Source organism: Gallus gallus, chromosome 6 (assembly GCF_016699485.2).
Source record: "Gallus gallus isolate bGalGal1 chromosome 6, bGalGal1.mat.broiler.GRCg7b, whole genome shotgun sequence".
Classification (NCBI taxonomy): Eukaryota; Metazoa; Chordata; class Aves; order Galliformes; family Phasianidae; genus Gallus; species Gallus gallus.
In genome coordinates, this window is record NC_052537.1 from 24,701,905 (window position 1) to 24,728,046 (window position 26,142).

General features: G+C 45.3%; 1 protein-coding gene across 10 annotated transcripts in view; it reads right to left on the minus strand.

The window, feature by feature from the left end:
• The window catches only part of SH3PXD2A (SH3 and PX domains 2A), a 234,666-nt gene that overhangs the window by 113,437 nt on the left and 95,087 nt on the right, over positions 1-26,142 (minus strand). For 7 of the 10 annotated variants that reach the window (XR_001467193.4, XR_001467191.4, XR_001467192.4 and 4 more), the window contains one exon: positions 18,530-18,621. Coding sequence is in view for 7 of the 10 variants with exons in the window: in XM_004942262.5 (XP_004942319.1) it covers positions 18,530-18,621 (92 nt within the window). In the remaining 3 variants the exon portion in view is untranslated. Of the gene's footprint in view, positions 1-3,192; positions 3,274-18,529; positions 18,622-26,142 lie in introns of those variants that run through there. The other 3 variants (XM_040702978.2, XM_040702977.2, XM_040702975.2) reach the window with 1 other exon arrangement.

Sequence of the window (26,142 nt, forward strand, 5' to 3'; positions counted from 1 at the left end):
TCACTTAAGTCTCCCCTCTTTTAGTTTAAAACCATTCCCCACTGTCCTATCACTATCAGACCTGGTAAGAAGTCAGTCCACCTCCTGTTTATAAGATCCTCTCAAGTACTGGAAGACCACAATGAGGTCTCCCCAGAGCCTTCTTTTTTCACTCTTTGCCCATTGCCACCATTACCACACCCCTGCAGAAGAACAGGAAGGGTCACCCCCAGGTCTGAGAGGTGGAAGCAGCACCCTGGCTGTTAGTGTCAGCACCTGATGCTTTCTGTGAGCTGTACGCAGGTTCAAGTTCTTCCCAAAGGCCAGAGCAGCAGCAACACCCAAAGCGCAGTGGCAGAGGTAAACCCTGTGGTGTGGCACAGAGCTGTTCATACCTCCAAAAACCTAAGCCAGGGCAAAGTGAGTCTGTTGGCATTACATATGCTACAGCCCATCGCAATCAGGGTGCTGGTGCTGCCCGATGTTTACATTTCTCCTCCCCCTGTCTCTGTTTGACCCAAGGGATGTCAATAGCCTCAAGGTTGAAGAGAGGAGAGTGCGGCAGAAGGGATTTCTTCCTCAAATGACCTTGCACCAAATGCGTTCTTGTTTTAGAGGCCATAGGAAAAACCTCCATCTGGAGAAAACTACTGCAGAAGGTGCTGTCAGCCCAGCAGATGCCCTGTTCCTCCCCCTGCTTATCTCAGATGCCAAAACACCGCAGTATCTTTCAATGCCCCCATGCTCCTGAGGAGCAGGGCTTAAAACTTGAATACTTCCATACCCAAAAGGGTTGCAGTAGGTACTGTCACGCCTTCTTCACACGTGCAGCATCCAGCACTGGGCTCCGAGCAGGACAATTCTCTAAACACAGTAACAGGTTTCACTCCTATCGTAGCACAGCAGTAACCCACAGGCTAACCCTTAGTCTGAAGCGATAGGGAAGGAAGAGAAAAACATCCATTTTTACGGCCATGAGCAATCCAGCTCTGGTTTTAAATGCACATTTTCTTCCCTTCTTTTTTAGCTGTTTTCTCCCAAGTGAAACATTTGGGCTGATAAAGAGAGGACATCCAGATTCTATTCCCAATAAAAAACAAGCTCACTCTCAGCAGTGCCTGAAGTGTGTAGCAAACTAAGAAATGAACAATGACCAGCACAGACTTTGCAGTGTCAGATTCCTGCTGCTTCTGCACTGACCCCTCCCTCCCAGCTCTATCCCCTTCTGCCTCCTCCTTCCCCCTCCTGTGTCTCTGTGAAGCCTCTGCTATTTCAGCATGCCCTCAGCAGAAAGCAATCATTGATGCTATATGTTACATTGAGCCTAATGGCCATCCCAACTGGGGGCCTGCCTGTCTGCGGCAGAAACTCAAAACTAATTGTTTCTGCCCTGAAACTCACTATCTGAGTGTACAGACGTGCAGGGAAGAGGGAGTAGAATGCCCAAACGGAACAAACTCAGTGCTGGCAGAGAGCACAGCAGTTAGGCTGTGTTATTCTGGGGTGAGAGTGGTTAGTGGTAAAAAGTGAAGTGACAGTGATAGGAGATACAGGAGGAAGAGGACGCCATGCAAAGGAAAGCCAGTGACTGAACTGCAGGAAGTTCCCCAAAGGTCCCAAGGTCTTGGCCTGGCTGCTTTTCCAGCTGTTAGCACTGGCTACAGCCTGGCTGGCTTTCCCTGAAGTTTCTTTCCTTGGGCCATTTGAGACAGAATAGTGCAAGGACACCGAGCCGTAGGTCCATGGCACCCTGTCAGCAGCACACCCGCTCCCTACACGCTGCTGGGGCTGTGAATGGCTCTCAAAGGAAGGTGGCTGGGGCTGCTTCTCAATTCCACCCCTATGACCTCAGATCAAGTGGCACTGAACAGCCAACCAAACAGGACTGAAGCCACCAGCCCCAGAAAGCTGAACCAAGAAACTCATCTCCAAACACAGCGATGGCTGCCTCAGTTCTAACGATCCCCTTGGAGGCTCTTCTGCATCTCAGCTAAGCACAGTAATACTGCGTTACGTTTATTCAGACCATATGTAATACGCGCAAGAGCCCATAAAAGCTTAAACAGCACAATAAACATTTGGAAAAGCGCAGTGACCAGATTTACGGGGCTTGGATACCAGCCAACATGACCCACCAGAATCAGATCCTGAAGTTTTGTGTAAGCACAAGATGTATACACAACACACACAAGCACACATCAGTGTGCTGTTATCCCCTAAGAAAGATAAGCAGCCCCCAAAGCCCATCCCCAGCACTGGAATCTCATGGCCTTCCACTGTTACTGAGTGGGATTAGTTTAAATCAAGGCCATAAAGAAGGTCTTGGCAAGGAGCAGTTGACGTAGCATGACAAAACTTCGTCCCAGAACACACAGTAAAATTGAGAAAGAAGGAAAGACGAAAAGATTTAGACACTTAATTTCCATTAAAGGGAAGATGAGCCCTGCTGCAGAAAGAGGGCTTTGCTTTGCCAAATTCCATGCTAATTTTCCTCCACGGGGATGATGCGATACCTCCTGTACCACCTACCAGGCTGGAGGAGGAGGGCTGATGGCTCAGCAGAAGGGAAGAGGTGTGAACTGATGATGAATCTTAAGGGGTATAAACCAATAGCATTTGTCCCAAGAATCTCCAAAACCTTGAACTGTCATTTGCACAAAGCATCTTGGGATAGTGGGAGAGCAGTGTTAGAATGAAAAAGCTCCTCTAATTTCCAGTGAAACAGTTGAAAGAATTTTGATTTACTGATATCTTGGGTATTTTTTGACTCATTTTTTACTCTTCTACATATAATAACATTTAAAGCTAAACACAATATTTTGCACACTTAGAGTCTCTGTCAGCTCACAGAGACTCTGCACAAGCAGGAGTTCAGAGAATCACAGACGTTAATACTGATGTGAGTATCCCGTGCTGAGGACAGAAGCCTGGAGTCCTGGCTCCATGTCTTGTGCAATAAAACACAGCCAGGGCACAACCTCAGCCTTACAGCAAGAGGAAAGAGATAAAAGAACAGCACAAGATACTGCTTTTGAGAAATCCGCTTCATTTGTTATGATAAAGGAGAGCATTAAGCATTAGCTGGCAATAGATGGAAGGAGCTGCCCACCTCCCACACACAGCTTCCCATAAAATGTATTTGCAAGTTTAAGACGAGCTGCTACATTAAGTTATACAAAAAGAAGACCAAAGCGTGACGACAGATTTACTTACATGAGGCTGAGGATGTAAAGATGCCCTTGCTATTAAGGAACTGGCTCAGAAGCACTGCTCCCTTTGCTGGTTATCACAGACAAGAAGGCTGTTTGTGCTCATCAGCATCGCAGGGAGGTGGGCAGTGCCCTGCAGCTGAGGACAAAGGCTACATGCACAGGCACATTCCCTCACCCACTGGCACAAGGGGGAAGTCAGGCAGCAAAGGATCTATCCAAGGCAGATGTACTTGTGTTAGCTCAGCAGCCAACAGGCATCACAAGAGCTATGGCTGTGAAACACGGACAAGCAGAGGCAAAACAACACCAGCACATTTCTGAAGCATCCCTCTTCAACCTTCTTGGGATGGTGACTTGCTGCCCGAGTACTCAAAAGGCCCAGCCAAGCCTCCCCCTGCCAACAGCCCCACAGATGGAAGCCTGAATGTGGAGGGCATCTCCAGCACAGCCACCATCAGCAAACACAGCTGCAGAGGACAGAGGGAGCAATGGCAGAGGAGGCAGCCAACACAGAGAGCATCATGAGACACGTAGGGCTGCTTCTGCACAGAGGTTTGCAGATGGAATAATCTGACCAGAAAGCAGGAATTTGGGACTAAGGAGCACAGCCCTCTCCAGACAATGTCCTGGTGTATGGAGCAGTGTGGACTGGTCTTTGTTGCTCTTCTGCATGGCTATCTGTTGTCCATTGCAGGAGAGTGACTTTTAATGAGATAATTAGCACCAGTTTGGGGTAAGAAGGCGATAGGGTGAGTCTTGAGCTAAAGATCCCCCTTCACATGCTCACATGCAAGGAACAAGTGCTTTCATTTGGAGACATTTCACGGCATTCTGAATCCCGCTCCCTTTGTAACCTAATTCCTCAATGTCCCTTTGCCCTGTTATCTTCAAATACAGCACTTTCAAAAAGCTGATATGGAAACTCATCCATTCCTGCAGACCCAGGGAGCTGCAGATCACCAGGTCAACCAGCAGGAGTGCTGACGGGACGAGTTAAGTATGCCGAGAGTCACAAAGTGAAGCAGAAAGCATGGCCTCCTGGCTGCCGTTCCAGTGCTGGTGACCTTTACAAACCACTTTCATACTTCTGTTTCCCCACTTCTAAAATAATGCCAGCGCTTCGCAGTCAGATAGACAGAGCTGCTCCGTGCTCGGGCCGTACCTTGAAGTCAATGGTGAGAAGCTCAACAGAAGGGCAATGCCGTAGCAGTGTCAATATCATCACCGTGCGATTCACATGACACTTCAGCATTACTCTTTGGAACGATCCCTGGGAAGATTTTGGTTTGACTAAAATAAGTCGGATTATAGGCAGCCAGGGACAAAAATAACCCCATTCCCATGTGTTTAGTGCTATTTAAAGGGACACAACACCTATTTTCAGAAAGTCCAGCTCTCTGGCTTCAGAAGACAAAAAGATGCCATCTTTCAGCACAAAGAAATTTAGAAAAATAGACATAATATGATTTTTCAAAATCTTTAAGTATGCCTGAGGTGAGCCAAAATATGGGAGCATGGGGCAGAAGCACACTCTGCACAGTGGAGCACAGCAATCACTCCAGAACATGAGCAGGGAGCAGTTTCTCTAACAATTTTTAGATGAGGATCTTGGTTCCAAGCTGTGGGGTTGAAGGGTGAGCACAGCAGCAGAGCATCGGGTGCACAGGGACAATGCTGGGAAGCAAGGGTGAATGCTGGAGCCAAAGGATGTGAGCTGACAGCAGGAGGAGCTGAGGGAAGCAGCTGGGAGTGCACAGACCAGGCAGGCACAGTGAGAGGTGTCTCACACAGCAGCACCCTCAGAGGGATGCTCAGCAAGTCACCCACTGCTGTCTCATTTATTCTAAAGACTTAAAATGAAAGGACGAACAGGACAAGGCCGAACACAGAAGAGTAAGCTTGCTTTTGTTTGTCTCTAATATTAATAGGCGCATTATGTAATTTCCTTGCCTTACTGATGGGGCAACTCTGGTTACAAGATGGGATGGGATTTCCTTGAGGTCATTCCCCCAAACTGTGTGAGTTGCTATTTTCCTGGCTCACCCACAAACAGAGCGGTTTGCTCTTCTGAAACACTGATGTCCAACTGTTGAAAGCCTTTGCCAATCAAAACATTGTGGCCTTACCCCGTTTTAATAATCTAAGGCATCAATCTCCCCCTTAGCGTTTGTTTGATGTGTTCTGCGCCCTGCTGAAACATCCCCTGCAGACCTCCCTGAGCTCACGCTCCGACTGAAGAGAGATGCCACGCATCGGGCCTGGAGCTTTCTCTCTGAAACTCTTAACAGGGGATTGTGGTAAAACGTATTTATTTTCATGTATTGAGGAAAGACCACAGATTCCAGCCTCTTTTTTTTCCATCACTCAGAGATGGGCCCAAGGCCAAAACGGTGCTGCTAAGCTTGTTTTCTATTTAAAACCTTCGTTTTTATTAATAACCCTTTACAGCCTACACACCAGCACTGCGGGAGTTGCATTTCCGTGTTATGTCATCGTGAACCGTTATGTATTTAATTCCTGTACCCACAAACCCATATGGACATCATTAAACACGTACCGTACAGTATTAAAACTGTGTTCCATAAAGTGTGACTTAAAAAAAAAAAAGACCTGTGAAGTGCGGAATTTTTTTTCTTAAGGTCATGGGAAAATGAAGAAGTGGGGGAGAGAGAAAAGGTTCAGTGGTGCCGTGGGTTCGCTCATAGCAATCCGTGCCTGCAGACCAAAAATCCAGCCCGCATTACCCGCCAGGGATGATTAATTACCCAGCAACTTCAGGCCAGATATGACGAATTTCTGCTTGACGGACCGCAGAGACAACTTGTACAGAAATTACAAGTTACAAACCAGCACAGGACCTTGATGACTTTATTTCCCCCAAATCAGGTTCCCATCACTTCTCTTGGATGGAGCTGCCCACAGTGGGATGAAATAGCGAGTTGCCTCGTATTGTTATGAGCCAATTATTGGAGCCACTAATGGAGATAAGGCAGACCATACCTGAGTGCAATGTCTGCATGGCACTGGGTTTGTCCCAGACTCTGTTACCACCCCAGGAAGGCTTGGCATGGCTGTAGTCTATCCTAGCAGCAAACCCTGCACTTGGGCAACTTCTGCAAGTCAGCCTCAGCCTTGGGATTCTGTCTGTGTCCAGTGCACCCCTTCCATCCCCGTTATCTGTTATACGGGATTGGGGATGAAAGGATATGGTAGAGAGAAAGTGATGTCTGAAGAAAGATATCAGACAGCAAATAAACTCAACATACAGAGTGCTGATGGAACAAAAATGAGAGAAGAAATGCTGGCAGAAGCAGGGCAGAATGCATCAAGAGAGATGAAAACGGTATCCACGGGATGTAAGGAGAATGAAAACACTCCAGGGACAGTCAGACACGGCACAAGAAAAGATACGTCAGTGTGAGGCAGAGAAGCTGACGTAGTCAGGGATCATAAGAAAGCAGGAACAAAGCAAGAGAAAAGAATGGAGTACAATAAAAAGGGCATCAAAATAAGAGACTTATCTATGTATGTAAAATAAGAGAGAAAAAGTCAATTGCTTACAACACAAACTACACAGCCTAGGACAACCTAGTCCTTTATACCAGAGAGGAATCTATCAAGCTCCACAGCAACCAGCGGGCAGCCCAGGGACCTTTCCCCATAGGCTGAGATGGAAAGGAAGGGGATAAGCACGTGCCAAGAAAAGACTATTCAGATTTCCCATTGTCTGAAAACCTCCAGAAACTCTTGAACCCAGCAGAGGCTGCTTCACCTTTCCTTCTGATGTCCCAAAAGTGTAGATGTTTGGTCACTGAGTTCCCTTTGAACACGAGCAAGCACTAGCTAAAGCAAATGAGCCATAGCGAAAATGGTACTGATGGCATCTTGCAGCAAATACAGCCAAGGAAAGGAACACTGCACAGCTTTCTTATGGAAAAGGATCAAAGAGACTGCATCAGTGCTCCCTTAATTTTACTGCTACACAGTTAAAAGGTCCTCTCAAAGATACAGTTAGAGATGCACACCTAATTGCTTTCTAGACTCGTTTTTGTTTTCTTTAGGAAATATTATTAAAAGCAAATTCTCATAAAAGAGTGTTTAGGGCAGAAATACTTTGCTATAGAAGTCCTGTAAGTGTTCAGGCCATTTGAGCCTCTTTGCTGGTTCTGCTGTGTTTAGGAACCTCCAAGAATAGCTGTCGTTTACTTTCACCACATGAAAATTAGTGACTTAATTCAAGTTCGATTTGTTGCGTTGGCCCCAGAGCCCACGTGCAGGTACTCACACACGTCAACCTCCAGGCAAGAAAGGAGAGAAGAGTTAACATTACTTGCAGAGGAGATTACTGATGAATGCACCTCCTTTGTATCCCAGCCCTCTCCAGAATTTTTCATTCCCATCAAACAAACAGACAGATGAATACACAAACACACAAATAACTTTGGGAGCACGTGTACTCCCGCTGAATTCAATACAGTTATTCACTGTGCAGAAAGTACCCACATGCATAAATGTCTGAGGAACAGGGCTGCTCTCAGGATGAGGCTGCCAGCAAGCTTAATCTTATCTTGCTGCATTACTCTGGAGCTGAAATGTTTTTGACACGTGCCTCTGTAGGGTCATGTCCTATTTCTTTCAAAATCTGGAATTTGTTTTGGTGTTTCAAAACTGAAGCATTAGAAAAAGCAGCAGATAACTTCTCCAAGGAACCTGCAAGGGACCCTCACAGCCCCTGGGTGTTAAACGCTCTGCTTTGGGCAAATGCCCTCTTAACCTGATAGTCACACTTGCTTGTACAGTTCCCCAGCATGTGAGTGTATGTGAACTGAACATATCTGAAATGCAAATAAGGTCCTTCTGAGTGCATATTAAGACAGAGAAGATCATGTCAGAAAGCAACATTTGTTTCTTGAAGCCAGAAATTCTCTGCTCGCTGATATTAATGCAATCTTCTCTCACAAACACTAGTTACCCTGCCAGGGATCAGGGTTTATTGGGCTGTAAACCAGGGCTCGGTATTTTATATGCCTGTCAACAAAAATAATTAAATAAAAAACACTTATCACAAGCGGATGTGGCCTAAAATTTCTAATTTATGAGGATGCTGAATGACCGAGGCAGGTGTATAAAAAATGCCTTAGGAGAAAGATGATTAAAAAAAAAAGGAAGAAAAAGAAGGTAATAATAATGCACTGGAGAGCAGCTTTCCCAAAGAAGAGGGGGAAAGGGACTCATCTTACGGTGCTTGTTTCATCCCTCTCCTAATAGCCCAAACCCACCTACATTTCAAAGCATTGCATTTTTCATGTGCTGGAAGCATCACAAAGCATCCTTCATCAGCCCAGCCTTTTGGCAGCTCTCCTGCTCCACATGCAAATGCTACATCTGGAAAAGGCAGGAATCCTCTCTCCTGCCTGAAAGCCTCCTTTTATCTCCTCTCCTCTGTGGAACTCCTACTCCTTCCAGCTGCTCACTCCAACATACCGCTTTACCGAAGGCATTCGAGGCTTTCTCCCCATCTGCTGCTCGGCCCAAAGCCCCGGCTCACCTCCAGAGCCTCCCCAGCACACAGACAGCAGATACAGATGAGCACAAACCCGATAACAGTGAAGATGAACAGAAGCTCATTTGTCAGCAGAGGAACCCGTTAGCTGGGGAGCAGCTCGGCCGGGGTTCCTCCTCCCCCAGGGGCTGACACTGCTGCATCACCAGCATTACTAACGTTGTTAGTGCCTGTCCAACAGAGCCTGGCTTTGTGCACTGAGGCAACCCGGCTAACAATAGGATACTTTTCTCCTGACCTCTTGCTGGAAGAGTTTAAAGCTGTTTGCAGGGATTTGAATGAATCTTGCAGCTTTCTCGATCTGCCCCACAGCCCTTAGCTTTACTGTAAGATGGGCACGAAGGTGAAGGAATTGATCCAGCCTCATCAGGATGCCTCAGCACCCAGGTTACTGATACGGGGATTGCAGAGGTTATGCACAACCTGAAGAAACTCATTATTGGGATTGCAGAAAGGAAAGTGCTCAGTTCCACTACCCACGTTTACCCAAATTTGGGAGATACATTGCTGAAAAGTCCTGTCTTACTGAAAGCAATGGGGATAGCTGCTAACACGCACTGGTCCCCACTACAGATTAAAAGCTTCTCCATTTGTTATATCTGAAGTCATTCTCCACATGTGGGGTGAGAATCTCACTGTGCCACTCCTGGTGCCAGGGCTGTGGCTGGGCTGTCTCACTGTGAAACCCTCCCTGCTCTTTTATTTAGCGAACATTCACAATGCCCCAAGGAGTCTGTCCACTCAACAGCCATTCTGCTGCTCAGCAGAGATGATGAAAGTTACCCAAATTTTGGGACCATGTGTGAAATGGAAGCCAAATACTCATTTCTGGTAAAACTTTATAATGAAAACTCCACTTCTACCCAGAGTTGGAGGATAATTGACATCTCCACAAGATCTTGTATTCTGATGAAAGACAAATTTCATCTTACCATCCTCCTTAGCTCTACAGCTCCAAACAGGTCTAACCAAGAGAGGACAATGTAGGTGAGGATCTACTCACTAGAAAGAGAGCAAAAATCATGGCAACACTGCTGATACACTGCTGAACTATGACCAGTTCAAATCTCTGACAAACTCTGTTTCTGGTATAAGTCACTCTCACTTCATTCTCTGCACGCTTGGATGGGAAAGGAAAAGCTTTATCTGTTAGATATGGTGCCCCTTCAGCCCTGCCATCCTAACCACACAGTTGTTGCAATGGGTCTCTTATCATAAAGCATTTTGTCCCCCAACATTTTTTTGTTCTGTATTTTCAAGCACTGGGTATCTCAGGTTACTAGTGATTTTTTGTGATGGTTCCCAAATGAGCCTGAACTGCTCTGATTTTTCAAGACCACAAGGCTGTAATTGAAAGCAAATGTAATCAGACATATACAATGTTCTGAGGTTCACCACAGTGCATTGCAGTCAGCATTACTGGAGTGGCTATTAAAACTTCTTGGAGCTGGGAAGCAAATACAGCTTGCAAGAATCTAGCAAATAACCAGCATTTATTAGATTAGACTAAAGCATTGCAAAGCCACAGTCAATCCCCTATTCAGAATACATCTGAGGTCTGTTTAAACGAACAGCTTTCCTAGCTTAGGCCAATTGTTTTAAGAGCCATGAATGGAAAGAAGGGAATAATTCCACTTTTAACACAATGAATTCTGCAACCTTACATCAGTGTAAATCTCAGAAAGTCCATTACTGTCGACAGGGTCGTTCCAATCAAACTCTGGTATAACTGGAAAAAGAAGGTGGCCCAAACACAAAGGGTATCTTTGAACCCAGACACACCGCTCTCACTGGAGATAAGCAGTAGCAAATCCCTTCCATAAACCTCCTAAACAAAAATGCAAGCACTAAAAGGGGCAGGGGGGGGAAGCTTTAAGTGAATTCCCACTGGCTCTTGAGTCTGCACTTAAAAGCAGGTCTAGGGTTATCTGTGAAATTTCAATTAAATCAAAAGCTTTGATAACATGATAAGTCACTCCAGAGTTTGGAGTCAAAACATGTTGTTATTTGATCCTCTGCTTGTGTTTCTGGGCACAGCCAGCTTGAAAGACAGTCAGCTGCACACCAGGCATGAAGATGGAAAGGGTGGAAATGGATCTACCAATAGATCATTGTGTCTTATATGGCCAGAGCCATTCGAGATCTGGTGTTTTTATACAACCTCAGTCCTAAAGAGAGATCCCTACTACCTCAGATGAGAGAAGGACAGTGCAAAACAGAGCATCTCAGATACGTGCAGCCCTCCAGGGCATGGCTCCCTACTGCCACAAATGTCTTTTCTTTCCGGGCTTGCTACATACAAGGTTTTAACCAGCAACAGCATTGAGAGCTGAATGCAAGACATTGTGGACATGAGACACCAAGCCCTGTCCTCCTGTCCAATGGCATATACTGGATGTAAAGGGCTGTGCTGGAGATGCCAGAGTTTAAAGTCCTGTTTACCAAGGAACGTCACTTCTGCTTGAAATGCTCCACCTTAAATAAATTTGAGATGTCATATCCATCTGGCCTGTATTACACAGCATTAAAACACACTTTAAGCAATGCCTTCCCTTGTTATATATAGGATAGCATGCACAGCACGATAAAACCTCATCAAATTTAATGGGACATCTTATATTGCCCCCAGTCAGTTCAGAACTGCATATATAGTTACACTAGGCTCAGGTACAAGAGAAGAACTCTTTTTATAACCAGGGAGGCCACTCATCTGCAGCAGCATGGAAAATAAAGGGAGCCTCCAGATAAGCAGCATCAGAATTACACAGCAATCAACAATAGGAAGTACAGGGCAGCAAGAAGTCCCATCTGACCCCAGGCGCCAACAGGGGATAATTTATCACCCTGGCAGCAAACGCCCCATTGAGCATGTCTGTCCCCAGAGCTCTCCTCCTTGGAGTGGAAAAAGTTCTTCATTAAACAATAGCTGAGCAATATTAAATATAGACATGGCAATGACAAGCTGGATTCTTCTCCGTTATAAAATTACGTTTATAGCATGAGCTGCCTATTCTTGTTTTTCAGAGACGTGACATATGGGGGATAAGAGGGGCTCTACTCCACTCTGTTGTGTTAGTGCAAAGCAATCCCCAGCCCATCCCTCCTGAGGCGAGTCAGTGGTGACAGACAGCCAGTGCTGCAATTAACCTGCTGGCAGGGGCTCACTGGGAGCAAGGAATGGAGATAAGATGAGGAAGTTCCCATCCCTCTTCCTCTCCTCAGTCTCGGGTTCATCCACCAGGCACAGCAACGCCAGATGCTGTGCTCCTTACATAGACCTAAATATTTTCAGTGTGCTTATCCTCACCGGTAATTCAGGCCAAGGGACTGCCCCATTCTGGGGTGTCAAAGCAAGCAGCACCAGCCCCTACACATAGGCTTTAGAAGATCCTATTTCACTGGCTCAGGGCTCAAGGATAACAGGTGTCCCAGCTCCTCTGCAGCCAGGAGATGGAAGAGGCTTTTCCAATATTACAAAATAAGTAAATGAGGCAAAAAAGGGCAGACTTCCAAATCCCCTCCATTAACCACTAACCTTCATTTCTCTGGGAGGAAGGAATTTCATGGGTTAATTTAATCATTAACTGAACTGTTACTTTCTAATCTACAAAACAGGCATCGGCAAATTATCAGCAGTGATTGTTCCTTTAGGATATGAGGCAAAATTACTGAACAGGAAAAAGGCCCTCAAGCCAACAGCCCTGGCATTTAGGTTTTCTACAGGCAACATCAGCTTTTCAAAATAGCTTTAGTCCCAAATCTTTTCTATAGAGAAAGAAAAAGACTTGTCTCAGATTTGTAAGCCTTTACTAACTCTGACACTACTGCTACTCTCGGTCCAGACAAGCCAGTTCCCAGCAACAGCAAAGCAGGAGCCTGTTGGCAACTCTCTGATTTCGGTTACATTCAGATGCATTCAGAATAAGTCTGGTTATTTTAAATCCATCCTGTTCCTGTGACAGCACACCACTTAGAAACCCTGCAGTGTGGTCATACCCAATCCAGGCAAAAGCTATTTCTGTGCACTGGGCAGCCACTGCCAAGTGGCATTCACTGAGATATCTTCGCTCATCTCAGCCCTATGGCCTTTCACAGACATATCCATAGCAAGCACAAGTCCAAACGTGATACTGAAGGCAAGGAACACAAGCTCTTGCTGTACAGTAACAGCAGTGCTGTATGCTGTTCCAACTGCCATTCTTCCACATCTTTTTGTTGTTGAGTTTTTGGTGTGGTATTTTTTTTGTGTGGCTGCTGAATCTATTTCATTTAACATGCACTGTTTTTCCCCAACATTTACTGTGTGATATTTATCTACATGCAATTTCTCTTTTATTTTTTTGGCCAAGCAGTGAAAAGATTCAGATCTTCTCTCGGGCAGGCTGCACTACCTCCTGGTACCACTGAGACTGCAGCCAGCAGTGAGTTTCAATACCCTCCATTTGATATTGCAGCCCAAATCATTTATACGTTGCGAACAAAAGGGGAAATTCCCATGTGGAACTAAAGAAGAGGATGAGTTGTGCATGTGTTATTTCTTTTTTTTTTTTTTTCCATACCTAAGGAGTGCTACATCCATGCATTGGCTTTGTTTAAGATAACCATCTCTGAGTAAGACCTTCCCAAGGATCCCGGCAGCAGGCAGTGATGGAGGCCAGCAGCCAACAGGGGTATCTGGAGACCATCTGACGGTGACCTCGCACTGCCGGGACCCAGCGGTGCTGCTGGGGCAGCAGACTCACCACAGCCAGAGATTTCTGCAGCATGCTGTGAAGCCCTTTCACAAAGCCATTCTCACATCAAATTTAGGTGCCGAGGATAAGCCTTTCTGAGTAAATGCACTTCTAAAAAAGGCACATTTGGTGCTCTACTGAACCCAGATGCTCAGAGACCTGTGGCAGCTCATTCCCACGGCAACCCATGACACTGGATGGCTGGGGAGCAGCAGCCAAGCAAGGTGTTTGGCAAACAGCCTTCACAGGTTGTTACATCCTTACCTACCCAAATCTCTGCAAAGGTGATTGAGCAATTTTTTGAAAATATGAACCTCTTCTTCCCATCAGAGTAATGGATCTTAACTGCCTTATCTCCATGTCAACTTTTTCAGATAAATATCAGATACGTCTTTCTTTTTCCATGTTCTGTGTATTATGATTTACTTCCCAGATGGTGAATCACACGAAACCAAAACTTCCATCATTTGCTGATTTTGCATTTCTTAGGGAAATTGACTTCCATTTCGCATCTCTCAAGTGGAATGAATTTTCCTGAAAAAATGCATTCATCGAGAGATCCCAATACTACCACCAAGCAGGGACTGAAATACTGATTGTCATGAGATGGTGCTGACTGCATTCCTAAACGATGGGAAAATTCTCTCTACTGTAAGCCTTCTAAGAAAGATCAATCCCAAAACAAAGAACAGCGGCCTTCCTTACAGCACATCTGGTCAGAGACTGCACTCCCAAACGTGTCATGAAACACTATTCTAAGCGGATGGAATACAAGAAAAATGATTAGTTTAATATCAAACAAGTGAGAATAAAGATACATGTTTTACAGATGAAAAACTTGCCTCCTCTTTCATTAGATACTGCAGGGCAGATCATTTGGGAACCTGGAATAGTCATATGCAATGCAATCAAGTTAAAGGATAGAAAATAAGCCTATGAGGAACTGCACTTCAGCACTTCCAAACTCACACACTAAAACATGATTAATGCATTACCATGGCAGCTTTTCTTCAGATTCCTTACAGGAATTTTGTAATAGGTGAAGAACAAAGGGAGAATCCAACTTGCATTCACAGTTACTGCCTAGCATCTGAGACCTGGAATGGGACACTTGGATTTATGTGATGGACACATGATGGGCAAAGCCCAGAGCTGTGCAATAAATTTCTGTACTTCAGTAAAGGAACTGTCATCAGTAGGTGCATTTTCTGCATCAACCCACAGAATATTATGTTGTGTATTCAGTAAGTGCCCCACTTTGTCTGGATTTGCATACTGTTTTAAAATCACTTCATGATTTTCACAATAAAATATTCTCAGTTAATAAATGGTTCTTTAAACTCAGTTGTTAATGTTATTATTGCTGGTTTAAACAGAAATCTTGTTTGAGCCTGCCTGAGTTCCTGCAGGAGGACTGCAGAAATGCACCGATGGATCTCGGTCTGCTGGAGTGAGACCAGAAAGGAAAATGAACACTCATATGACCAGTCTGGCTGTGATATTTTGAATCAAACAGCAAAAATGCCCTAAGAGCAGTAGACCATATGCAATGTCGAATTGATTAATACTCCTCTTTGGGTATTTCTGTTATTTTTTGTAAAAAAAGAATAATTAAAAAAATGTTTTCTGAGATTCTGTTTGTTGACTGTGAGCCCTGGCCTGACCTTAGCCTCAAACCCAAATCCCCAGTAGAAGTCTGAAATTAATCTACCTCTGGTTTAGTTATTAGTAATTATAATTATTAACAGAAGCATCCAGTAAATGAATGGCTTTCAATGACATGGTGTTTTAATGTAGAATACTGGAAAAATAAAAAAAGCCCTTTCTTCTTTCTTTAAAGTAACTTTTCCCATAGCTCTCTTACAGAGGATATGTTTTCACCACGGGGAGTGGTCCAAGATTGCTCCCAGACTGTGCCACAGAGGATTTACTGTCCTCTGAAGGTCTATCCCATGCTGCACAAAAGGAACCTGCTGTTGTGAGCTATCTGGCCCAGCTGCAGCACCGCTGTAGGCACAGCCCAGCCATGTTCTCTGGAGACACCTCTCCAACTCTGCCTTCAAGCTGCTCAACAAGGAAGAGGTTTGATGGTGCTGAATGGAATACCTTCTGCCTATTGTCACAGAACTCGAAAGCTTGGACCATCACCAAAACAGGAAACAGAAAACCTAAGCAGCAATTCCAACCCAACAAACTGGCCAGATTACAACTGTGTTGGAAAACCCCATCTTTTATTATAGCTGGGAGCAGCACCGTGGGAGACCAGAGCACAGAGCACAGCAGGAGTAGGAAATGACCCTGCAGGGAGCAGCGTGCAAGCCAAACGGCCGCAGCCCAGAGAGGAGAGCATGCAGGGGCAGTGAGGGATTCACTCCTGGAGGTCAGCTAATTGAACTCCAGCTCAGGCTTTGTCTTACAAAGATGACCTTCTGCAGAAAGACAGAGCAGGTGATCCCGAAACTAAAGCCCATCTTGCTGTGCACAGAAAGAAGACGCAAAAGCAGCGTGAGCAACTCCATTCTGCCATCCCTCGGTGGCTGAATCCCTCACTTGGTGACATTTGCCCTCCTTTAACACAGCCAGTTGAGTGCCATGTGTATATGCTACATCATCACTGCATGAACAATCGCTGCACTGAGTGCTAAAAGAAGCAGCTGAATAAAGAGAAAATAATTCTGGTAGCCTAGATGCTGCCCTACCACCCCCAGTGAGATAATGGGGCTGTGAGTGAGGTCCAGGGAGGGCTGATTTCACAGGGCTCAGGCAGTGCTGGCTCACTCCTTCTGGAGGGGCTTGGCAGAGTACAAAACAAGGGAATGAATCAGGGATTTCTCTGTCGGACCGCACTCCTTCATGCAGAGGCTGAGAATCTCCCTGGAGATGTCCCTCTCCCAGACCCTACGCAGAGGTCCAGTGAGCCCCACACCTCCTCCCTCCCTCCTCAGTCCACAGAAGAAAAACACTAAGATGTTTCCATTGGCTTTTACATCATCTTTTTGTAGAGATTAATCTTCAGTTTCAACAATACATCTTTTGTGAAGCACTCCCAGCAGAAACCTTAGACACCTTCCCTAAGATCTGTTTGCTTACAGAAGACGAGGTAGGATTTGTTTAAACCCAGCTAGATTAATGTCTTGCAGACATTAGTGAAGTGAGATTTAATCAGGTTATTGCTCTACATTTTCCAGGGAAATAAATCACACTTATTACTAGGCTGGAATAAGTTGCAAAGCCTGGGCTGAGAAAATTTAGGCTTTTTTGTTTTTCCTACGGGGTGCAAATGGGTAACTTGAAAACTGCTTCAATGCCATTGAACTGGGAGTTCAGCAAAAGGCCCTCAACAAAACGTAGGAAGGAAAAGAGAAAGAAAGCCGTAATTGCTAGTGCCCTGCCCGTCAGGTCCAGTCCCCACTCTGTTTTACTCAGGCCTAATGCCACAGGCTCTGAATCAATACAGAATGCAGGCAGGAGCGTTAAACAGCATTAAATGCAGATTCCTGAGATCCACGTGGGATCCTCTAGGCAACCTCTCCTGTAACCCTGGAGAGCCTACTCCTTCTCTGGGGTCTGCTTCTGTCTGGAACATGTGGGTGTCTCCTTCCATCAGACAGAAACTGTGGAATTAAACAACCTCTGCAAACCTTCTTTACGAGACTTAAATGAAAATCATGATGATCTGTGTAGACCACTGTGTAGAGTGTAGACATACCCTGCTGCAATACCTTCTGAGTTTGCAGCACATGTTTAACAACGAACATACCACTTCATTTTCTCTACTCGCCCCAGAAATTTCTCCAAAGCATCTCCAAAGCAAGTCTCTCTAGAAAGAAAAAAAAGAGCAGCTCTTTTTGCAGACTTTTCATTTTAAAGCTGCTCCTTTTCTCATCTCACAAACAAAAAGACTTTGCTCTCAGCTGCACTAGCAGTACTTGCTTCAGTACAAATGCCAATGTGATCAAAGCCATACATACACAACAGAGAAAGTTTGGAAATCAAGCTGTGAACGTCCCCTCCTCTATACTAACATCACAGCTACGGGTCCAACATAAGACAGCTGAAGCCAATGCAAAGCTTTCTGCTATCTACACGTACTGCATGCACCAAAGTGGCAAACAACCCCCTCAAACTTTATATCCATTATTGGATTAGTGGGCACGGTGGGGATGGGTTGGGGCTAAACTGGATGATCTTAAATGTCTTTTCAACCTGAACGATTCCGTGATTCTGAGATTACTACTGGGCTGTGCTAATACAGGTAAAACCAAATTACAGAAACACTGCCTGCAATCAGGGTTCAAATCAAAGCTGCACAAAACACAATGGAATCAAGTCAAAACATATTACTGAGGAGCACAACAAAATATATCCTGCTTGTTATACAGGAGAAAAGGAAATATCATGCAAGGCACCACAGTTGCTTGTAAATACTCTCTTGCCAATGCTTTCCCTGGATAAATTAGTTCTCTGAACTGTGACAATATCACCATGAATCAGCCTGTCTATTCCAAGGTAAAGGCTATGATTCTGTTTTGTGTGCAATGGAAACTCTTTTCCCAGCCTTTTTCTTAGCTTCCTGCTTAGAAAGAATAGGCTCTCCAGAGATGATTTTGGATTTGGACCACAATCTTGCTCCCTTCAGATAACTAAATATCAGTGGGCAGGAGTACATTTAAAGAAGCAGCTGGTAATTACTAGCTGAGTACTTACTGGCAGGATTTCCCCCTGCTGCTGTGCCAACTAAATGAGTCCTTGGTGATAATTATCAGGTAAAACTCACAAGCAAGGGGAGGTTCCCTCATTAGAGGCATCAACAAGAAACAATGCAAAAGTGGGCGGGGGATGGCTGAAAAATGTGTTTGAGGGCTGCTTGACTTCTCTGTCCTCCACACACCCAAGTGGTTATACATAATTGCTGGGCATTTTCTAAGGTAGTACTTGAAAGCCACAAAATCTGTTCCCACACTTACAGTAGCATTTAAGTGAATGACCTTCATCTTTCTGCCAGCCAACCAAGAAGAACTGGAAATGCATGCAGCACTTACTCTTTTGGAGGGTTGAGGTCTTCTGGGCGAGCCTCAAAGAACCTGAAGACTTCATCGCACTGTGAAATGTGAGGGGGAAGTCGAACCAGCGCCTGCAAAGGGAATCAAGAGGGAGGGACAAGCACTTAGAAAAGCCAACTTAGAAACATGGCCTCAAGTATCTAAACTACCAAGCAAGAAACAGCAAAACAGTCTTGGCAGGGGGAAGGAAATAGAAAAGTAAGGCATCAGGCCCAGCTACCTGAGAAGAATGGGAATTGCACAATTTGACTGCAAATGTCAAGTAGGAAGTGATGAATTCCAGTAAGTGATGGTACCTAGAGATGGCCGATGTCACTTTTTGCTACGTGTCCAAGAGCAGAATTCAGACCATGTGAGCAAAAGCGTAACATTGAAATGATTAAGTACTCTGTGGCATGGACTCTGTGACAGGTTTGCACAGTATCTCAAGGCAGTGGGGCTAGGGTTTAGAAGCTCTTAAGTCAATGCATACAAATGCAAGCAATGAAAATCTGCAGACTCAACACCCACTCATACAATGGATTAATGTTCCCCATAAAGCTTTCTGTTTAGCACTGTCAACATTTTTCTGTTTTAGCAGAGTTTGCTAGAAAACAAACAAACAAAAGCACAATTTGTTCCTAAATTAATAGGAAAGGAATTTGATTAATTGCCTGCAAAAAAGAAGAAAAAAGAAAAAAAAGAAAAAAAAAGATCCAGAGGCTATTTCTGCACAAAGGCAGCTTCACTGCAGTACATCCTGGCTAACAATGTCCATGCACTTTGCAAGATACAGATATGCAGCACTCGTCACAGTCAGCAATACTAAGTATAATTTGGGAAGAACCACACTACGTGGAAGTGGATTGGAAACTGGTGAGACAAGCACACAAGGCAGAATCATGCTGTGAATTTGCTGCCCAAGCTCTAGAGCCAGACAGTGCCCAAGGAAGCCACGCAGCCATCCCCAGCCCACAAACAGCAGCTTCACATGTCATAATTCTGAGATTTACAGCAGAAGTGACCATTAGGAGAGGAGAAGAAGCTGGAGTTAACTTTCCCCTGTGCTAAGTTCTGGTGAAAATAGGCCACAGGTTAAATATAGACCAAACTTCTTAGAAGCGCTGTAAACCCATTTGACAAAATGAGATTGCCTGGCTCATCTGCTAGTTGGAAGTAGGACAAACAATCTTGAGAGATGGATGAAAAACTACAGCAGAGCTAAATGAAGGTGCATTAGGGCCAACTGGTTATACTAACCCATGAGACATCTGCTTTATCTTGGTCAGACAGCCAAAGGGGCCCAGGCAAAGAATGAAGGCAGGATGGGCAGTCTGCTAATGTGTCTGCTTCTAGGCAAACTTCACAAGAGAACAGATTTGTTTCCAAGACTACTCCTGCTTGGGGACATCAAGGAAAACAGCCCCCCAAAATAAAAATCCTGAGCTGAAGCAGCAGTTTCCAGTATTAGGCAAGCTGATCCTGTTTGAGGTGGCCTGAAACTACAAGCTGAGTGCTTCCAGATCTACAGCTTACCTTTCCCTGTTTGAGGGATATTATACAAATGCAGGGAAAATTCATGTGGTATCAGCAAGCCTATGAAGGAGAAGCTGACTTTTGGCCACGAGCAACTGTGTTACAGAGCAGAAAAAACACCTTGTTACAAGGAAGCAGCATTAGCTGCAGAAGCTGGGCAGTAGCTGGGGCATGCCTACACAGCACTGCTGGATCCTGCAGCTAATGCAGGATCAAGTGTAACAGATGGAAAACTGAAGTCCTCTACTTTGAATGAAAGACACCTCAGTCTCCATTGCTATCCACTCAATCCCGCTGTTTTGCTCAATAATGCAATAAAGGTGTGAGCTCTCTGCCTTTACTCCTGGTGTATATAAACAGGAGTAATACTGGGAAACCAGCAACTGCCCAGGAACAGTAACGATTGTGGCATGCTGAAAGAGAAACGCTGCACCACCTCAGATACTGAAGCACATTTTATTCAGCTGAATCCCAAGCAGGAGATCGACTTCTGCAGAGCAGCACTGCTGTCTGAAGAGCAGCGTATGGAGCCAAGATCCATTGCTGGCTCCGTTACTAACACCCTTCTCGGTTTGGGCAGGTTACTTAACCTCATTCCATGAAATTCAGCAGGGATACATCTTCTGTTACCCATTTAAAATGCTGAGCAATAACACTTACCTAATCCGCTGAAAGGTTACAAGGCTCAGATACTTAATATCTACAGTGTGTTTTGAAATCTCTAAGGGCTTGATCTTGCGCTGTCAATGGGCCAACAGCAAATGATACGTATCATTACTAGAGAAACATAAATACCCAAGTTAAATGTATCACAGGGGGTCCTGGACATCAGACACCTTCTCAAAGAAACATCACTTCCCTACATATTGCAGGTATTCGCCCTTCCTAAAAAACAGGCTACAGATGTCAGTACTGTACATGTACAGAGCACAGAGTGGGTTTTCAGTGATGTAGGAGCACACCAGCAAGCTGCTGTGTTGTTTTATGTTTCTAAATCAATAGAAGCTTTAAGAAATCTGACCCCTCTGACGCAGTGGTCCCCAGTTTGGAAATCTCCAGAAGCATTAAGGTGAGCATCGTGGTCATGTGGAGCTGCAGGAGGACAACTGGTTTCAAACTAAAAGAGGAGAGATTTAGATTGGATATAAGGAAGAAGTTTTTACAGTAAGGGTGGTGAGGCACTGGCACAGGATGCCCAGAGAGGTGGTGGGTGTCTCGTTCCTGGAGACACCCAAGGTCAGGAAGGATGGGGATCCAAGCACCTGATGGAGCTGTAGATGCCCCTGTTCAGTGTAGGGGCGTTGGACCAGATGGCCTTCAAGAGTTCCTCCCAACTGTAACGATTTGATGATTCTATGATTGTAACTGCAAAGGCCCTCCTTGGCTCTTCTCTTTTCCAGGCAGAGAGCAGTGGACAAGAACCAAACAGCTGAAGCTGGTCCCCACACAGCCACCAGCTCATGAACCCTGGGGACACAGTGGCCCAGGGGCAGGGCTGGCTCTCCCCTGCAGAATCACCTCCAAGAGCACTGCTGTTTTCAGCCCAGTGCACTGAGGCGAAATGAAAACCACCTGATAATAACCTGCCATCACACATTTTTGGAGGGGCTTAGGTGCAAAGTCTGCAGCCAATGAATTTGTACTTGTTTTTAAAGAACAAAACCTGGAGATAGAGCAAAGAATGCTAAGAAAGGGTAAGAAAGTGCAAATAAAGGAGTTGAGCTGGTTGATTCTGGACAGTGGAGCAGCAATGCTGATTTGGGAAACAGCAAACACAGAACATCCACCTGTGAGCAACCCAAGTGCAGTGTGACTTCAGAGTGAATAAAAAATGCATGGAGGAGATATGCAATACCTCTGCTCCTCTGCAAGGGGGAAATACACATTTGGGCAAATACACACTCCAGCAAAATGGCTCCAGGGCAGAGCTGCAGCAGGCTGAAGTCAGAACTGCGAGGTCAAGGAGAGAAGAGGAAAACAGATGGTGAAAGGATGGAAAGGATAGCGATGTGACATTCTTCCTGGTAAGCAGAAAACAGAGGTAAATACATGCAGTTACAAACAGCACACATCCAGAAACAGCAAGGAACTTGCACAGGAAAGGTGAGAGATAAAAAGTGCCAGTGAGCAGAATTCATCCTTGCACCACTGCCGAGTGTTATCAGTGAGACTCCTTTGGCAGGCAAAGGCGGACGTGCACTGCTTAGACCTCACACACTCCTTAGAAGATATGCTTTTATGTGCTATTTCAGCCTGTAATGATGTCTGTCTCCCTATATTACAGGTTTCAGACGGTCTCATGGAGACACAGGTGATTGGAATAGCTATTAGAAAAGCTATCACGTCAGGCAGGGCGTTAGCAATCAGCCCCTGGCATCCAGCACGACTGACTGTCCACCTCACACAGCACCCACAGCAAAGCACAGCACGGGGCGCAGGCCGGGGCTCAGTGCTGTAGGTCACATGGACTGCAAACAGCTTGGTGGGAATTTATTACATTAAAATGCATGCACGTGGGTAAGGAAACACACAGTACTTAAGCGTGCCTTGAGTGCTGCGTGTTGCATTTAACACAGATACATTTATAAAACCAGGCGCACTGACATGCATTTATGCAGATACACAGGAGGTGTGTGGATATGCATACAAGGATATTCACCCCACTGAACCTTTTGTGTCTAAAACTGCAGACTGGTCGCACTTGCGTAACCACTTGTACAACCACTGCACGAGGGCCAGCACTCTTGGGGGGAACCTATCTGCCCCATCGGAGACACCCAGCTCTGGGGGGTGAGTCATGCACAGGTCCTCCCTGCAGCACACTGAGGGGGTTCAGGCTTCCCTATGCTCAGTGGGGTTAATCCCAGCTCCGCACACACAGACAGATGACTACTGCGTGATTATGGCTCCCTGACTTTTCATATTAAGTATCCTGTTCTCAACTACTTATCATCCTAATTAATGATAATTGGTTGTGGCAGATGTTTAGGAATGGTCACGAGTTCACCAAGAGGGAAAGTGCAATTACTGTAGTTCACTTCTCAGAACAGAGAAATTTACTTATCTGAAAATACTTTTTGCATCTGTTTTGTTGAGAGCCTCACATTTCTCCCAACCTTAAACTCCCCCCCTCCCCCCAAAAAAAAGAACTGTGGAGGCTAGATGCCAAGCCCTGACAGTCAGAGCTGTAGGTGTCCCAGTTCACTGGAGGGGAGTCAGACTAGATGACATATAAAGGTCCCTTCCAACTCAAACGACTGTGATTCTATTCTATGATGCTAGAGACTTGGGTGCAGAGCACATAGCAGTGACTCAGACTTGAGAAGCAGGGAGATGTAAGAGTAAATAAAGCATTGAGGTGAGGTGGAAAAAGGGTGCAATTTTGGAAATGATTGACACACAGAAGGTGCTCTGACATGAAAGGGCCATAGGAAGCTGGAAAGTGAATTTCTACACCAGGTACCAAAAGGGACATTGCAAATAATTAACTCTTACTACTGCTGCTGGTCTAAACACATCAGGATTCTGAAAGGCAGGGTAAAAATGACTGATGAAGTTCGAAAGTTTTCCACTTAAACCCTTCATTCTTGACCAGGACTAATGAGCATTCCATTTTAATTCAGTCCTAGCTTAGAGAAAGGTAAAATCTTGAAAGAAAGCCTGGATTGAGAGACCTAGAGGGAGGCAATTAAGGTTTTTTTTTTTCCTTTTTGAAGAGTAAACTTGTAAACTTTTATAAAATAATGACTAGTATTTCCTGGAGTTGATGTGATCTGCTCATTTAATTTTTGTTTAGGTGGTGTGCATTTGGGCACTTTGGAAAAGCCCATAAGCTTCAAGATAAATCCACCTCCAGCTGGGACAGCATAAAAGTGTGTGACAAACTGAAGTATTTATGATGAAGGGACTCATCTCTTCAAAGCTCCCCAACATAGAGATGCTTCCCTCAGTCAGCAATGACACAAAGATGCCAGCCTGCAATGCTGCCCTGGGTCTTCCCAGAGGGCTAAGGAAGTAGAGCATTGTGGTTTGGTCTTTCTTCCATACAGGGTGATGCACAGTGGACAGGCAAATCCAGGAGGCACGTCTGGGAGATCAGAAGCTTACTACATAAAATACCTCTAGCAAGACAAGGCTGCGAAGTTGGTGTTGCTTTCACATAATCAATAACTCCTAAAAAATTAAGAAAACTGGGCCCATGGAGTCCAGAAGGCCCTGAATCACACTAGGCTAATTCCAAGCCTAGAGTTAGCAGGGAAATCATCCAGAGGTATCAATTCCAATGGGCAGCACATGTTTACAGGCAAAACTGAGCTTGTTTGTTAACTCACTCAGGTTACACATCAGACATCCAGACCTTCACTTTCACACGTTTACAGAGAAATGCCCTGAAAATCTTTCCCTGTATGTCTCACTCCACTTTTCATCACAACATTAAAGCTTCCTGAGGCTTTACCAAAAGCAGTGGCCTGGGTATCTCTGTGATGCCATGCCCTCAGTTGGCACACAGCAGCAAAGAACCCAACAGGACCACAAGGCCCATGCTGTTGGCCAATACTTTTTGCAGGGCTCCCCATATTGCCAGTGTCCCACAGACTGTGAGACAGCTTTTGCCTGCCTGTCCCTGCTCCCATGCCCCCAGCAGGAACCACAACACATCAAACCAGAAGTCAGACCTGCTTCTCAGCCATGCAAATTGCTGTGCTCTGTCAGAGACAGCCTGCAACAAAACAACAAATGGTCAAGCATTTGCCCCATGCGTTTCCCAGGGCCCATTTGTGCTTCATCTTTCCAGGTGAAATGGATAAAGAGTCCTCATCTGGCAAAAAAATTACCACAAACTTTGCATCTGAAGCTGCCTGACTCCTCTACATCCTCACAGATTCCAGTGGACAAAGCTCCATTGTCCCACGTATTCATTTCACCCTCTCACACAAGATTTTCTCTATCAACTACACCCACATCATTCCTTTTTTCTTTCTTTCTTTTTTTCTTTTTTCTTTTTTTTTTTTTTTTTTGAACTAAGCATGTTGTCTGCCTGTTCATTTTAGGATCAGCATGGGACAACCCTGCCCACGATAGCTGGTTGGAGCTTCATGATCTTTAAGGTCTCTTCCAACCCATTCTATGATTCTACGACATAAGCTTTGCGCTCCTCTTTCAGACGAGCAGGATTAACCTCTCAAAGCAATATTGTTGCTCTACAGCTCTGTACAATTCTTAAACAGTCAAAACAACTACTGGACAGGCAAAGAAAGACAAAAAAAAAAAGGAAATGATGCCGAAGAAGGGGGTATGACCCTATTCACAGGTCCCCCTAAGACCCATGTACACCAGCTTGGTGACGCCACGCTCCTTGGAGGTGAGTGGCAGGGCAGCGCTGGGCTGGGGCCGTCTGGGTGCAGACAATGGGGTCCCAGATAAGCAGCTTCCAGCCTGGGGCAGGGGCTCCCCACCAAGTAAATCACTGCTTTCTCTGCCATGCATCTGCTGGCTGAACCCTGACATTCGTCCTGGCTGCTCGCGTCGCAGGCAGTTCCTGTCTGAGGGAGGGAGGCTGGCGATGCGGTGGGACCATTTTAAAGCAGCCACTTGGCCGTCAGCAGGAAGACAGCGTGTTAATTGTCATGTAGAAAGCCTGATCTCATGAGATAAGACTTCGCTTACAGCTTCCTTGCCCGGGTGATGCAGAAGGCAGGGGTTTGCTGGGGCCATGTCATCGCTGCCTGCAGTGTGCCCCAGGCACTGACAGTGATCTGCTCACCATTGTGGATGAGCAATGTCTGACTGGCAACAGTGTTTCCCCTCCACCTGGTTCTCTGACTTTCTAAAAATGGAAAGAAAAACCCCACGGGAATGAAAAGGGGAAGTGCGGGGTTTAAATTATACGTTGACGTGCTCAATACCTCCCCAAAAGTCAGGGAAATAACTTTTAATCTACTGTCAGAGGATCAATTATGATCGAATCATGAAGTCTAAGCTGGAAAGGAAAGACCAGGTCACTGAACCCTCTTTTTCACACAGCAGGATTTTTCTGCCCTGCCATAAATTTCCAGGCTTTCACTTCTTACAAGAAA